The sequence below is a fragment of the Parasteatoda tepidariorum genome, chromosome 2, assembly GCF_982258835.1.
Source record: "Parasteatoda tepidariorum strain Cologne lab strain chromosome 2, Ptep-v5.0, whole genome shotgun sequence".
In the NCBI taxonomy this organism is placed as follows: Eukaryota; Metazoa; Arthropoda; class Arachnida; order Araneae; family Theridiidae; genus Parasteatoda; species Parasteatoda tepidariorum.
Genome location: NC_141756.1, coordinates 78100318 through 78116808, shown reverse-complemented (window position 1 = coordinate 78116808; position 16491 = coordinate 78100318). Strand labels below are relative to the sequence as shown.

Genomic DNA, 16491 nt, shown 5'->3' with positions numbered 1-16491 from the left:
TAGAATTTTTCTCAGCATAGAAAAAAATTACAAAACGTCCCATAGTAATCTCGATTAGTTAAGAAAAAATTGAAATGTCTTTTCAGTTAAAGTACTATATTTTAAAGTTCAAAGGGAGATTATAATGAAATTTGTATGCTCTGATTCCGTATTCTTGTATTTAAGTTAGCTCTTTATTTTTAAAGATTTTTATAGCACACAAAATTCTCTTTTCTTCTTAGAGAATCTCTGAAATTTACACGTCTACATAATTATTCAAAGATTTTTTTCCCAAAAGTTTTCAAAATAACTGATTTTTAATCGGATATTTTGAAATTGGTTATTTAAACTGAATTAATTATTTTATAATAACCTCATAGAGACTTATAGACTCTTTTTATTGATGAGATCTTGATATTTTATTTATTTGAAACTGAAATTACTTTTGAATTTACTTAAACTTGTTATTAAGTTTGTGTTTATTTAAAAATTTCTATTACATTTTCCAAAGTTATTTACTACTTTTTTAAACATTAGATTATCTTTTTTTTAATTTCTTGGAACTTTTTAGTTTAAATATATTTATAGAAAAATTACGTCTATAAGACGTATTAGTTATGAGAATTTGTGTAATGATATATAACCCATACTTATACTTATTAGAATTATTACTCTTATTAGAATTATTATTCTTATACTTTTTAGAATTTGTGTAATGGTATATAACCCACATAAAGAACAGATAACGCAAATGTACACCTTTGACAATTAAAACCAATTTGCTTGTAATAATAAAAATGCAGTAGTTTTAAAAAAGCCGAACGGTAATAAAGCAGCTGTTTCTGTAAAAGTCTGTAAAATATACTAGACCAGTGATTTCCAATTTTTTGCGGCTGCAGAACCCTTAATGGTCAACTTTTTTTGCTGAATTATTGCACCAAGAAAGAATTTTTGGTACGATCATCGTTGTATATGGTAATAAAATTTCTGGTAAAAAAAAAATTGAAAAAATTTTAAAAAAAACATAATACTGGTTAATAAAACCAAAGTATACAATATTTAAGCCATTTATTTGGCAGTTTTTCAGTTCATATGGTAATGGCTTACCAGAAATTAGGGTTTTCAAAATTATAGTTCTTATTACCACACATTTAATATAAAATACAAAACTGAAAAGTAAATGTCACTGAATAAAGGGTTTTTATGCCATGCTTTAAGATATCATAATAAAATTACCAATTTTTACCAAATTTGTCACAAATTATAAAACCATATTTTAATGTTAATTTTACCAAAATCATTACCAAAGTGCTTCGGTAAACATTACTAAGCCTTTTGGTCTTCCCATAAAAGGCAGAAACACGGTAAATTTTACCATATTCTAATAGTTTTGATCATTATTTTTTCTCAGGGCTCCAGGGAATCCTAAGGTTTGCAGAACCGCTAATTTACTTTCCACTGCATTGTTATTGAAATAAATTTGTGAGCTTTACTTTTTTTCGAAAATTTCAGTGGTCTTTATTTCAGTTTATAATTCAATAAGAATGCGTTATCTGAAATTTTATCAGAAATAAAATATGAAACTACTTTTAATAACTATTTTTATTTTCTAGTTTGGACAAAATTGTTTCTATTTCTATTAAAATTATTTCCCGTTTATTTTCTCATTTCAGTAATATTAGTTTTAGCATGCTTAGTTATAAAAAGATGCATACAAGCTAAGAGACAAAACGAAATAAATCGTCCTTCATTATTAAAAGCCCTAAACCACTGAAACTTCTGCTAAACAACATATTCTAATAAAGAATCTGGGTTGTTTTACCAAAATAAGATAATCATTATTAGATTAAGTTAGGTAGTGCTGATTATATTAAAGACTTGATGAAATTATGTAGGAATAGAGCACCTCACCTTCTATTGTTTGGCCACGGAATTTCGATAAGCTTTTTCCGAAAAAATGTTTAATAAGAAAACTTTCCCCTTTCACGCCAAGAAATTGAATAACATATCGTTGATTATGTGGGAAGTAAACGTGCAAAAAATAATTTCTGTCCAGTCGTAATTGAAATGCATTTTCTAGATTATTATTTGATATTGTCACTCACGTAAGCGTTATCTAAAGGATAAAAAGGGATAAAGGATGAAAAAGGGATAAAAAAATTAATTAATAAGATTTTTTAGGTTCTGATAATTCACGTGAAAATTATATTTTGATTTTGAAAGGTAAGATTTGAATCATAGCAGAATTAAAAAAAATAATAACTCCGGGGAATTATTTAAAATCGTTATCATACTGTCTGCAAAAGGGTTTCATGTCTATTGCATCATAAGTATTTACTTAAATACAGTTTAATCTCATAAAAATTTTAATTTGATGAAATGTTGATTTTAATTTATTGTTTATTGGAAATACGTTTCTTGAATGTGCCATTTAAAGTAAATGCTTGAAAAATATAATTATAATGTTTCTATAAACAGGTTCCTTTTGAAAATTACGAGAATTATTATTTTTTATTATTTTCTTTTTTTTCTTAATAAAGTAAAATTGTTTTAATTTTTATTTGACTAATAAAATAAACCTTTCCAGAAATTAAAATTATTTCATGTAAAAAGAAAATTAAATATTTTTTGGAAATGCACAGAAACCATAGGAAGAATGAAAAAATACTTTTTTTTATATAGAAATAATTATTAATATCAAAAAATTAAAGTTATGACTCTCCCACACTAAGAAATATACTGGAATATTAAAATCAGGGGACATAAAGAGTAGATCTGGAACTTATTCTAATTTAAGTCCGCACATCAAATTTAAAAACAGAAATTTCAAATGAAGAAATTTCTTTTACAATGCTATCGACTGCCCATCGTTTACAGTTGAACCACTAAATCCAACCTTCCAGAAATTTTGACACGGAATATTGCAGAATATAACTACCCGATCATTCATGTCTGTTCATGTTCCATGTCTCAACAATGGAAAAAAATAACTAAAAAAGTTCGTAAAATTTTTGTAATTGGTTGTTGAACTTGCCTAAAATCACCCAATCTTTAGAAACTGTAGAATCAAATTGGAGGAGCAAAACTCATCTAAATGATTTTATAAGAAGACTGGCTTCGATAAACAACTAATATACACTGTTTTTCACGAATCTACAAGGAGAATGGCGACCAACTGCAGTTAGTATCATGCAATTTCTGATTAATGAGAGCAGTAGTTTAGTCAATAATACCGTGTCTGGAATTTTCTAACTCTCTTCTATGTTATATTGCCTCAAGCAATAGTGAAATATTACAGTTGTTCTTTGTAAAACCCCAAACATTTTCGCAAATGACCATGAATTTCCAAACTATTTAGCACATAATTACAAAATAAATAAAAATACATCCTCTTTCGCATCCAATTGAGAAAGCTTCCTCTCACGTCTAAGTTATACTATTTTAACGTTCGTTGAATTACTTTATAAATATTCATTTTTGCTAAAATTAGCCAACCTCATTAGTATCCAAATAAATCTCAGCAAATTGCAAAGCATTACCTATTTTACCATACCTGGCCAATTATCGCTCTGAATATTTAACAAGCTGTCCTTTAGAATAACATGTATACTCTCCCCTTCAGACAACCAATCAACAATTGGTGGAAAGTTTGCCAACTTTTACGCTCAAGTGAACAAGGCTTTTTTTCGTGAATTATTAATTCCCCCCCCCCCCAAGAAAGCGGTTTAGCGATGGGAGAAACTTCACCAAAATATTGGTCGAATCTGTTGCCAATGAATATTAATGATTCTTGTCAACAAGCTATTGTATTCTCTTCATTGAATCGGACAGGCGATAGAGAGAACCGATTTGGGTGACGTCCAAAAAGTCTTTCTGAGTCTTTATTGAGATCAAAAAACTATGCTCTGTATATTTCAAGTTAGGATATTCAGACAGAGCCAAAATTTGATTAGAATTTTATTGTTTATTTGATGATTTTTTTTTTTTTTTTTAATTGAAGTTATACTTCTTATGTGACTTCCAACAAGGTTGCGTTAAACGTTTAACGCTACATTTTTATTGACCGGGAAATCACGTGGTAGGATCCAGTTTTCCCTCATTCATTTCCATACTGTTTTGGTTCTCACTAGCATAAAAATAATAAAAGTCATAAAAGTATTGTTTTTCTATAAATATTTTTTTAGTTTGATTTGATACACATATAATTTAATAGGATAGTATTTTTTATTTTTAAATTTAGTTGATAACAATTGTAAAAAATGAGTGAAAATAATCCCACGGACAATGCGACGGATTTAAGGTTATGTCAAGGTACGTCTCTTGTGAATATCAATTGATTGTTAGGTTTTCTCTTTTGAAATTACATTATGACACATTCACATACATTATTAATACAAATACATTTTCCATGGCGAGGCGGTGAGGCAACCACAAGCACTTCCACTGGTTCAAGAGGGAAAAATGTACAAATTTACCGTGATTACAGAGCACGGAAGAGAGCGGAGCAGAAAAAAGAGTCGTTGAATAGAACTAATGATCCTTCTACGACTGCTGATTCTTCTACAATTAACGCCGCAGGTTACGAAGTTTAACTTCTTCCGCGCGGAGGGACTCCACGCACTATTTTTTTTTTTTTTTTTTAGTTTTACTTATAAAGTTTACAATCAATCGTCATAAAAAGTTATGTGTTTGATTTAGCACTTAAAAAGTTTGTGGAAAAATAGTTATACATGGCTTCCTTTTCAAACAATAAAAAGTGAAATATAAAAAGAAATGATAAGTTAGGTTCTCTTGTTGCTGTAAATATAAGAAAATTAAATTTAACTACTTTCAAAAACTGTTGTAAGCAAGTAAAAGTGAGAGGGTTTAAGTGGGCAAGAATCTAATGCGTACATGCGTTTCATCCTATTATTTATCACTCAAAAAAGTTTTTGAAATTTTTTCAGATTAGTAAAACTAATTGCAGTTCCATAAGCGATAGCAGGTCAACACACTTGATTATTGGATAGTAAAGTAAAAAAAATGTTTTTACAGTAGAAAAGTGACTTTTTTTAATTGCCATTTTAGTTTATTTTTATTAATCAAAGATATATTGCTATAAAGACATCTATAAACATTGAAGACATATTGCTGAATATGCTCAGTAAAATATCGCATCAGAAAACTATCGTTTGCATATTTTTAAGTATAATTATCATTTAGTATTTTTTTCATCGATTATCATATCGTTTGCGTCATTTTCAACCTTTTATCGAATTTTAATTAAAATTTAATTAGTTCCATCCCTGTTTCTTTCTACAGCTTCCTTGATTATTATCTATAAAAATCGATTAATTTTTGCAAAAAGTAAAATTAAAAGAAACTAATGCTTTAACACATCTTAAATTTTTATTTATTAAAATATTTGATACATATATAGTTATTTTCATTGCTTAAAGCAGTTGGACTTTGTGCTCCTAAAACCTCTATTAGTACTGACGTTTATTAATAATTTGTTGATTTTTTTGCAATACCTAACATTTATTTGTCAAAACACTGTGTGAAATAAAAACCTACTGTGAGTTAATTAATAAAATTATATTTTTCGTTCTAAATAATCATTAAAATTAGACTTCTAATGTTAAAGCTTTTCTTTAAAACAATATTTTTAACATAGTTGAAGCATTAATTAGGAATCAATTGCTAATTAGAAATTAATGTTTTATTAGATTTTGAAATTAATCAAAATGCACCTAGTTAAGATGAATTATTCAAGACAGTATTTTAAAGAGGAACTTTATTTCATTTTAATTTCACTTGCATTTCATAATTAACTCAATATAGAATAATAAATTTTTTGACTAGTCCTCATTTACGCTTTTTATGGGACAAAAATATTTAAAAAAAATATTTAAAAAAATATTCGAAAAACATGCATCCAAATAAGCATGCTTATCATTAAAATAAAATAAATTTTAAAAAAAATTAAATTTAAAAAAATTAAATTTTAAAAAAATGAAAAACAAAAAACGTGTACAAAATTACAATTAGTTCTATATTTACTTATTTATTTTTGCCACTTTATAAAAATTGCTCGCGCTAGTTCTCCTAAACCAATTTTATTCAAACAAACGCTCAGAATTGTAAACATAATAATCATTTAATCAACAATAATAAATAACAAAAATCATTATTTGCAATTAGTAATAAAATAGCTATTTATAACGCTGATAAAATGCTTTCACTTTTGGGAAAATAAACAGTTTTTGTTTTTTAAAGAAAAGTTAGATTGTTTTCAGTTTTATTTTAAATGTTATTGAAATAAATTTCAATTATAATATTTAAATCTTAGTTGCATTGATTATACCACTTTATCTTGACCTTAAATGTTTTCTTTACATTGCACACTATCATCTTGTAATTTTTTAGTTAGAGATGCATAGCGCTTTAATCTCCATTAATACAACTTGTTGGACAATCTTCTTTCCCCCAGTAAATATAACAATACCTACTACATTAGCACGTGTTCAAAACTTCTAAGTACAAAAAAACAGCTACTTATTACGGTGCTATAACTGTTTTAGTAATAAATTAGCTCTTAGCCGATTCATAAAAACCTAAATCAGCAATAACTTGCTGATTTAGGTTTACTTAACCTGACAATAGGTTTACTTTACTTAAACTTGACAATAAAATACATTTAATTCCCGTTAGATTTGTCACAATCAGTTGTTGATATTCGATTAGATCTGGAAGAAAAATGGAAAAGTATGGAAAGCCTTGGTAAACTTGTAATTTATAATTTAAGTAAATGATAAAGTAATGTATACCGATAAAAATTACTCGGAATATTTCCTTACCGAAGACAAGTATATGCTAATTTTATTCTATGAGGCGAAAAGTTCTTATGTTTTAATTCCATGAATAATTTATAAGGGTAAAACCTTAAGTAATCTATTAAGAATCAAAGCTATATAAAGAAAAAGAAATCAACCACATGAAGTAATGAGTTTTTTCTGTATTCTAAATTTTACAAATATATTAGCGAAAATCTGATGGCTTTAAATTGATAGAATAGCTTAAAACTATTATAGTTTTATTTAAGTAATTGAGACTCGTTATGAAAGAAATTTCAGTCGTATTAAGTATTCGTTTAACAAATGGTATATTTGGATGTTTACAGTGACGTCTTATTTAAACTAAACAATTACAATATTTAAATCTACAATGAGAAAAAAAGTATGGTCAAAACTTCAAGAACATGTTAAAATATGTTCTTTTTTCCTTTTTTTTTTTTCTTTTTTTTTGCTCTATTAGGTGGGAAAGTTTGGTAATTTTTATCGAAACCCTTTGACAGTGATTTTGGTAAAATTAGCAACAAAATCTGGTTTTATAATATTTGTATAATTTTTTATTTTATAATCATCGTTGAACAGCCGATCCAATTTTTTGAGTTTGCGATTACCAATGTTCTACTCCGTAGCTTTGTAATTGTAAACCTAATCCAGAAGTCATGGGAACTCCTGGATCAAATATTAGGTAAAATACCCCTTCGTGGAGAACTTTTTAATGAAACTAACCCGCATTTGCATTATATGGAGAAGGAAACCCTCCCATGGTTAGCCTGGCACCGAAGGGAATCTAACCCATGATCTGTCTACCACTGAGGATATTTTACGTCAACACTGTGGTCGATAAGAGCCGAGTGCGGAATTTGTATAAACCAGCCATCACTGGAATTTGAACCTGGATATAATTTATATTCTAATCTAGATCATGGTTTAAAAATCTTTGATAAATTGAATTTTCAGTTTTGTATTTTTCGCCAAATGTGTCATAATAAGAACTATAATTTTGAATTACAAAGTGAATGGTTTGAATACTGTATATTTCGGATTTTAATTCCAGAATTATAATTTTTTTTTTACGAGAAATGTCATTCCCACCATACAGTACGGTGTTTTTACCAGAATTTTTTCTCCGTGCAGAAATTCTGCAAAAACAGTTGATCGTTTAGGGTTCTGAAGCCTCAAAAAAGGTCCAACCTCTGGTCCAAACCTCTGGTCTAGTGTATTTAACAGGATTTAACAAAAATAGCTTCATTACTGTTCTATTTTTGAAAATTACCACATTTTGATTATTGCATGCAAATAGATTTTGACTGTCAAATGTGTACACTTGAATATAATCTGTTCATTATGTGAGTTACATGCCATTACATAAATTCATTCAACTGATTTTTATTAATATTTTTAAAATTTAAAATACTAAAAAATAAAAAGATAATCTAATGTTCAAAAAGCAGTAAATAACTTTAGAAAATGTCTTAGAAATGTTTAAATAAGCACAGACTTAATAACAAGTTTCAATAAATTCAAATGTAATTTCAAATTTAAATAAACCAATTATTTAGATCTTACAAATGAAAAGAGTCTATAAGTTTTTATCAGGATTATAAAGACCAAGTGAAAAATATCTGACTTAAAGAAAATTACAGAAATCTTATTTTATCACATCATGATCACAAAAATACGCAGCGTATAATGCATATTTTTGTGAATAAAGATGCAGTTGAATTATGAATAGAGGATTAAATTTTTAATTTTAGAGTGCGTATCCCAATAACTTTTAGAATGTAGCATTTAGTTAATTCACAAAAGCTTCAAAAGCATTTATACACGCAATCTATTATATTTCTCCTTTCTGCATTTTTCGTGAGTAAAATTCTAAAATATGATTAAGGAACATTAATTACCATGGTAACGAGCGTTCAATGTATACTGTAGAATTCAATTTCACGAGTCGAAATTTTTGCTGGAATTTCATAATGTGCAATAAGTTTTTTATTCATTGAAAATCATGAGCTTAAATATATTAATGTTATAATTATTAATTATGCATATAACTGATTATATATGTTTATTTTTCAATATTTTGAATTTTACTATTATTGAAATGTTGCTAAAGTGTAACTAAATATATTCATTATGTAAATCTCATAAAATAAATATGTTCTGATTTGTTTTTACGTTCTGATTAATCTGAACTAATCTTGATACATGGTCATCACATTTGATTAAATAAGATTCACGTTTTCATCCACGCTTGATTTAATGAAAGATACATTATAAGTCTGACTATTAATAAAATTTTTACATGCAAATTTTGCCACTTTCTTCAGAAAAAAAATATTTTTTAAGGATATGGAAATCTCTCCAAGTACCTTGGACCATTTGATGTTACTCCTTGAATAATGGTCTTTTTTTTCTCTTTTAATCTCATTAGGTGATAGACACTATTTATTCATGCAATTATTTTCCATGTATCCTGCATAAGCAAAGATAAATCGAGTCAATCGCAAACGTAATCTCAAAGATTATTGGAATATTCATGGCCTAAAAGGATCATAGCATCATTTTGCATATTGTGAGTTGCCTTATCCACATAGAAATATATCTGCGCTTACTGGACCTGTTGCACACACCTTGGATAGGTTTAAGTTATAATACAGAGCCGCTGGTCCAATGTACAATACGGAGACACTGGTTCATGATGCAATACAGAGACCCTGGTTCAAGGTACAATACGAAGACGCTGGTGTAAGGTGCAATACACAGACACTGGTCTAAGGTACAATACACATTCATTTTTTTTTTCTGTTTTGTTTGACCTAACGAAAATAAATTATTTTTCTTAAAAAATGGTATTTTATCTTAGAAACGTCTCATTTTTCCCCTATCCAGAATTATTTTAGAGTTTTATTTTCAGTTAAAAGTTCTCAAGCATATGCATGGAAAACTTGAAATCGTCAAAAATACGGCAGATGGTACCTGTTGTTTATATACATTAACTACACACGCTGAATGCGAAATTCCTCAACTGGATTGTGCCAGTTATTTCAATAATCTCCAGTTCATGAGATCAAACTTACAATACTCCCTTACCTAAACTTTTTCTTAACAATTTTACCAAAAGATAAGATTTTTAGTGCATTTTTGGAGAAAACTAACTGAACCTTTTCCCCCATACTTGTAAAATGTTGTATTTTGAAAAAGTCAATTGCAAGATCATAAAAATAATTAATTGGTATAAACAAAAGCACATCCCAGTTGTTTATAACATAATGATGCATAAGACCTTTGAAAGAACCAGTTCATTAGTTTAAGTAGTATAGTGCATTTACATAATAAATTTAAAAAATAAGTTTTTTGTCACAGTATCAAAATTAAAACAAATACTTTTTTAATCATCAAAAGGATCTGTTCAATCAAAACTTTAAAGGTATTTTTCGAAACTTACTATATAACTTCCCTTGCATTTTTGTTTTTAAATCACAGTAATATATTCCAATATAAATATATATCTCAACAATATATTCAATTATAAATACATATTGCATATTTATTTTGTGAAAGCTTATTTACCACAACTCACTAATTATAAATGACAAACTTCTTTTTCTTCAATTAGAGAGTCACCACCTGTTGCATAACTTTCGTAATTTTTTAATCAATACTAAAAGCTTCCAGTAACAAAAAAAAACGAGAAAAAAAGGTTTTATTTCAAATCCTCATGCTCAAAAACAATTCCATTAATGAAATGTTTTAAAACAAAATAATTTTTATAAGAGTTTGAAATAGTTACACCAATATTTATACTTCAAGCAAATGAGAAAGAAATTACATCAATAATCTAATAACAAAAACAGGTACAGCAAAACATGTGTGATTTCACTTTCCAAATACAAATATGCACACTTTAAAAATATATTAATACAATAAAATCGTTTAAATAAATTTAAAAATTAACTAACTTACCCCTAAAACTAGCTTTAACAAGCCTTTCTGAACGAGTTTTAAAACCCTGAGCCGAATGAACATGCAACACTAAAGCCATGGTTTAACACACACTTAATTTTTCACCGTAGCCAGCAATAACACAAAAGCATGCACATTTTAGTATTGTTCTACGCGGGGCTTACAGGTAAAGATCCGCTCAGAACGGATGACTGTTGCCGAATGAGCGGCGGCGCCCCGGAGATGCGCGCACCAGGGGCGCACACTATCAACCTGTCACTTCCGCAGCTGGCATATACGAAAAAATAGGCATTTATTATTATTTCTTCTTGCTACCTATCTAAAACCTACTGTTTGTTTTCATTGAGAAAGCTTTTTGAGTTATAAGAGTTTCCGTCGAATTTAATCGTTAAGAGAAATTGTTCATTGTTAAAGCTGTTTATATTATTTACTTTGCACTTAAAAATGATATTTTGTTAAACTTCTGAAATTGAATTACAAAAAATTCATATGTATATTAAATATAGTTTTCAATAAGAAAAATTTTGAAAATTTTTTATGATAATATAACATGGTTCGCAAAACGGAGGAAGTTAAAGAGACCGGAAATTTTTGAAAGGAAGTGCGATTGTGTTTATTTTCTCAAGTGTCGTTTCGTTTTATTTCACTTGACCATTTAAGTGAAATAAAAAGAAATAAATCTTTAAAAATAAAAGAAATAGCTAATAAGAAAATTTTTATAAAATTAAAAATTAGGTGAATCTTATTGAAAAGAACTGCAAGCTTTTCATTTTGTAAGCTCTAGTATTTATCCTTAATAAAAGAAGAAAGAATTAATAATAAATGGATAAGTTAAATTTAAAAAGGATTTGTCGACTTGATGTCCGTTTACTACACCTCCTCCTTTACCACATTACTTCATTATCTGTTGTAATTCATATTTTTACGTTCCATTTAGCAAATCAATTTATTTTCCATTTAGTAATTTTCCTTCATTTTATAGCTGAATAAAGCAATAAATTAAATCTGATTTTCTAGTACTACAAGAATGCGTAACTCTGAATCTGCGAAAACCAAACTTTAAAACAGATTTAACGTCTTGTTTCCCGTTTACTACAACTTCTTAACCACATTACTTCAACCTGTTATAAACCGTTTTTTTACGTCCCATTTAGCAAATACAGTTTCGTGAATATAGTAATGAAGTAAATCTTATTTACCACTACTATATGAAAATGCCACTCTGAATCTGCATGAACCAAATCTTAAAACTGAAGAAAGCTCTATTTTTAGTTCATCTATAACGTTTTTTCTTCAACATTTAAAGCGAATATACAATTCATTTCCATGTTCTTGATAAGAGCACATGACCAAATATCTGACATTTAGGTAAAATATTTAATATATTTGTAACGAGTTAATTGGATGACGATTCGAAGTGAAATTTTGACAAATTCGAGTAAATTGTAAATTAGCTTTAAAGTTATGGTGGCAATGGTAAATAAAGATAATGCTTTTCTTTTCTTTCATTACCTGTCATTGTCGTAATCTATCTATATCTTATAAATCAAATCAACTTCCACTCCAAAAACACTCAATTGTCACTTCTCAGTGGATCCTGAGATCAATCATATCCTGAGATCAAATGATTGATCAATTGATTTCCTTTGAGATCTGAGAAATTTAAATTCATGATCTAAAACTAAGATCTTCTCCCGGGAAATCTCAACTTATCAAAAGTCACTTGGAGCCTGGTTCCACTGAGCTCTAATCATACATTGATATTCAGACTGCAAAAAATTTATCTTCAAATATTTTGCAGTAATTAAAAGTACTTTTATTAGACAAAAAAATTACACAAGCGAAATGAATATATAAAATGCTAGCATAATCTGATAACATGGAAAGCTATCAGTATCTGAACATCTAAACTGTTTCCATGATGCAATTGTTATTTCAGTTACTACACAGACCTTCAAAAACATTTTTCGTTGCTTTCTTGCTCTCTTTGGAATGGAACTGATTTTTGTTATACCAGCGGGTGACCAGCTCCGCTCGGAGAAAACAGGTATCGAAGCTAACTCGAAGATTTAAATTTTCAATTGTGATTTATCAAAACAATACATGCCATAAGAAAATTTGTGAAACCATTGGTGAAAAGATAACCGGTTAAAGTGCACCATTGTAAGCTATCTAAACAAAGTTAGAGTTTGGAAAGGGAACTATTCTATACAAAGGTAAAGTTTGAAAAGTCATAGGAAATAAAATGTAATTGATAACAAAAAATTATACAATTAAAGACACTGTTCACAACGAATTCGTAAATTTGCTTCCGTTCATCCGCTTCTTGAAAATTCTTGTCCAGGAAAAGGCGTCGATGAGAGCGGTATTGTCGAGCATAAAAGACGATGTAAACTCCGCAGGAAGACGCGTCATCTTGGTGGTTGTAAGCGTTGCGAGGTTTCACGATGCATCCTTTCAGCTTTTCATTCGTAACAACCGTATTCAAAACGTGTCGCAGTATTTTTCTCAAAACAGCATCGATGGGCAGCGGGTTGTCGACTGGATCGCAGACTAATAGTTGACGTTCTCCATAGCTTGCTTCGTAAATTCCTAGCATCCAGTGCTCGCCTCTATCCATTTGAGCTCTCTTGTGAATGGGAATGAGTAGCACGTCGAATCCTTGTTGAACGCCGTATAGATAGTTGGAAGCCTTGTTCTGGTCACTGATATCGTTGAGAAGAGCCATTCCTTCATAAGCGCCATCCGCTGTTGTAACGTAGAAGCGTGCGACAAATTCAAGGTGAAGTACGGCAACTTTGACGGTCGGGTAAGCTTGTTCGGCGTAATGGAGAAGCATTCTGACAATGACGGTATCTTCTAGTTGTCCACTTGCGGGTAGAATTGAGTTGATCACTTGTTGTTCCAAAATTCCGGCTCCTTGAAGAATTTCATGTAGAAGTGCGTTCTGCATGTTGAAAATGTAGCTTGAAATCTGACGAATGTTGAAATGTCGGACTTTGTTGACGGTGATTTTAACACAAAAGTTAAACTTTTCTCCACTTTGATAAATGTAAACTAATGCGAACCTTACAATTAAATTATTAATTCCTTCGTATATTATTGGTTTAAGTTGTCGAAAATTAATATTTCAATTGTAAGGTTCGCATTAGCATACATTTATAAGAGTGGAGAAAAGTATCTATAGCCATTATGGCGAACTAATAAAGTTTGAAAATATCCTATCTGTAACTCCGATTTGCTCGACCGTAGCGCTTCAAAACCGGCGCCAATCGATTCCTCGTGGCCAAAAACCCCAGACCCCCAAGTTTACCGGAGTTTATTAATTCTGGGGCGATTTTCGACTTGGCAACCATTCCTCGTATTATAGTATAAGATTTGGAGCACTTAATCTAAATATAAAATCAGTTTTCTTTTCTAGCTCTTTTTATAGACATCTATTTATCTACAATCGTGTTTATCAATAATTTCACCTAAAAGAAGTCTACAAAATTCTCAGTAGCCTATTTATTTCTTTGATGACATTTTCTTTTATCATTATATCCAACATAGGCTTACATTTTTTTGTGAATGATGCCGGAAATTTCAATACCAATTTTTCTTACCTATCAATTGTGCTTTTAAAACTTCACCACGCTAAATTGGAAAATATGTGAACATATCAATTTTACTAAAGTGCCTACTGCCTAATATCTTTAATCTTATTTTGACAACATTTGTGTTAAAATATCACCCTCACTGATGTATGGGAGAATATTGGTGTCTGGGGAAGTTTTCTTTTCTATTCTAAATTAAAAAAAATTATTCTGATTCCTTAGCAATTCAGTGCCGAACCGGCAGCAAAGTTTGTCAAATTTATAATTTTAACTAAATTTTAGGAACAATTCTTGCAAACTAGAAATAATTTTCTTATTTGAGGTCAGAACACCAAAATGCGGGCGAAATCAATCTTAAATTTTCAGGAAGCAAACATAAATTTTTTTAAGGGACACTAAAAATCACAATTCACTACTTCACAACGTTATATCCCTCAAAGTAAAGCTAATGTAGGGAATGCGTTTACACATTTTAAATCAACAACATTATGGATAAATTCAAAATCAATTCATAAATCATTGGCACCAAGTTAATCGTTATCCTATGTTATCAAACATTTTCCGTTAGATTTTTTCCTCTCATCGAATTCATAATTTTCTATAGATAATCCAGTTAATCACGTAATTGGGAAATTCAAATTGACGACAACACTTCTCCGTACGTTATTCATTAATTATCTCTCCATCCTTAAATTATTCACAAAATTTAGTTTGGCGCGAAGGGTAAGCTGGATAAAAGCTCTTTTCTAAGACCCTAACACCTGCTATCACTTTCAAAACTGATAATGTATTAGAATGACACTGTGTTAAAATCAACACCATCAGCGTCGTCTTAAATGATTTCAGTAGTTATCTTCCATGGTTTGCATAATAACCTTCGTTTGCGATAAATTTGCTTCAACATAATATGAACTTGTTTTAGAAATTAGTACTTTTGCAATAAAGAAGTTTGATTAATTGAAAACAAAGTTTTTGTAGCGTAATTATAAATTGATATGTATACATCAAACTTGAAAGCGTAACCTTTAAACAATATTATTCTATCTTGGGGTAACAGTTTGATTGTCGTTTCTTTCTCTAAACCTCATCGAAATATTTACAACTCTTACATGTTATGAATATAAACGTTAGAAGGTTTTTTTATGAGTTCATTTTTTTTCTCCTATTTAATTTGCATACCTTATCAATAACATTTAGTTTATTTTTTGTCTATTTTTTTTTATTATGTTTAGTCTATTATGTTTAGTCTATTTTTTGTCAAAATGTACAATTTTAAAACGTTTTGACAAAAAAAAAGATGTTTTACAAGTTTAAAACGTTGAGCCGCGAAGGCTCAGGGGATAGAGCATTCGCCTTCCAATGATGTGAACAGGGTTCAAATCCCAGCAATGGCTTGTCGATACGAATTCCGCATCCGGCTTGCACCGACCACTGTGCTGGCGTGAAATACCCTCAGTGGTAGATGGATCATGGGTTATTGTCCCGTTGCCGTCAGGCTAACCGTGGGAGGTTCTCGCGGCCCTCCTCTCCACGTAATGCAAATGCAGGCTAGTTCCATCAAAAATTCCCCCACCGTTCCTTCTGGATTGGGTTTAAAATTACGAGGCTACGTAATTGAACATTAGTAGTCGTAAACCCAAAAAAATTTAGTCGGCTGTTCAACGACGGTAATATAATAAATTAGTATAATTAAATAAATTTAAAACGTTATATATAACTGGAGGTCACGTAAATGTTGGAGACAAACTTATGGGGGTGGGGGGGCGTATGACGACATTTTCCGGCATGGATTCCTATTCAATTTTAATCCTGATGATGCACTTTAACTTCTTTCGAAGTCTTTTGCAACATTAACGTGACCTTCTGTTATATACAACATTTTTAAACTTATATATTTCGACGAAAAATAGACGTAAAATATTTTTCAAAAGAAAAACGGTAGCTTAGATGCAGAAACCGATAGTAGATTTGAAATTAGCAAAACAAAAGTATCTAAAATCTGTAAAAAAAAATCTCTTGCGCAGAAAATAAACAAAAATTGTTTCTAATCAATATATACAAAAACGTAATTATAGATTGATTTTTTAATTTTTGCAAATATCACACTTAGTCCTTTAAAA

At 29.4% G+C, this 16491-nt stretch overlaps 1 protein-coding gene across 2 annotated transcripts in view; it reads right to left on the bottom strand.

Annotated features, from left to right (window-relative positions):
* Positions 1-10980, bottom strand: part of LOC107436426 (otoferlin) — a 362347-nt gene extending 351367 nt beyond the window's left edge. Inside the window, exon 1 of one of the 2 annotated variants that reach the window (XM_087157560.1) lies at positions 10776-10980. In XM_087157560.1, coding sequence (XP_087013686.1) covers positions 10776-10854 — 79 coding nt within the window. In that variant the 5' untranslated portion in view covers positions 10855-10980. The remainder of the gene's footprint in view (positions 1-10775) is intronic. The other variant, XM_087157561.1, reaches the window with a different exon arrangement.
* Positions 10981-16491: the final 5511 nt, after the last annotated feature.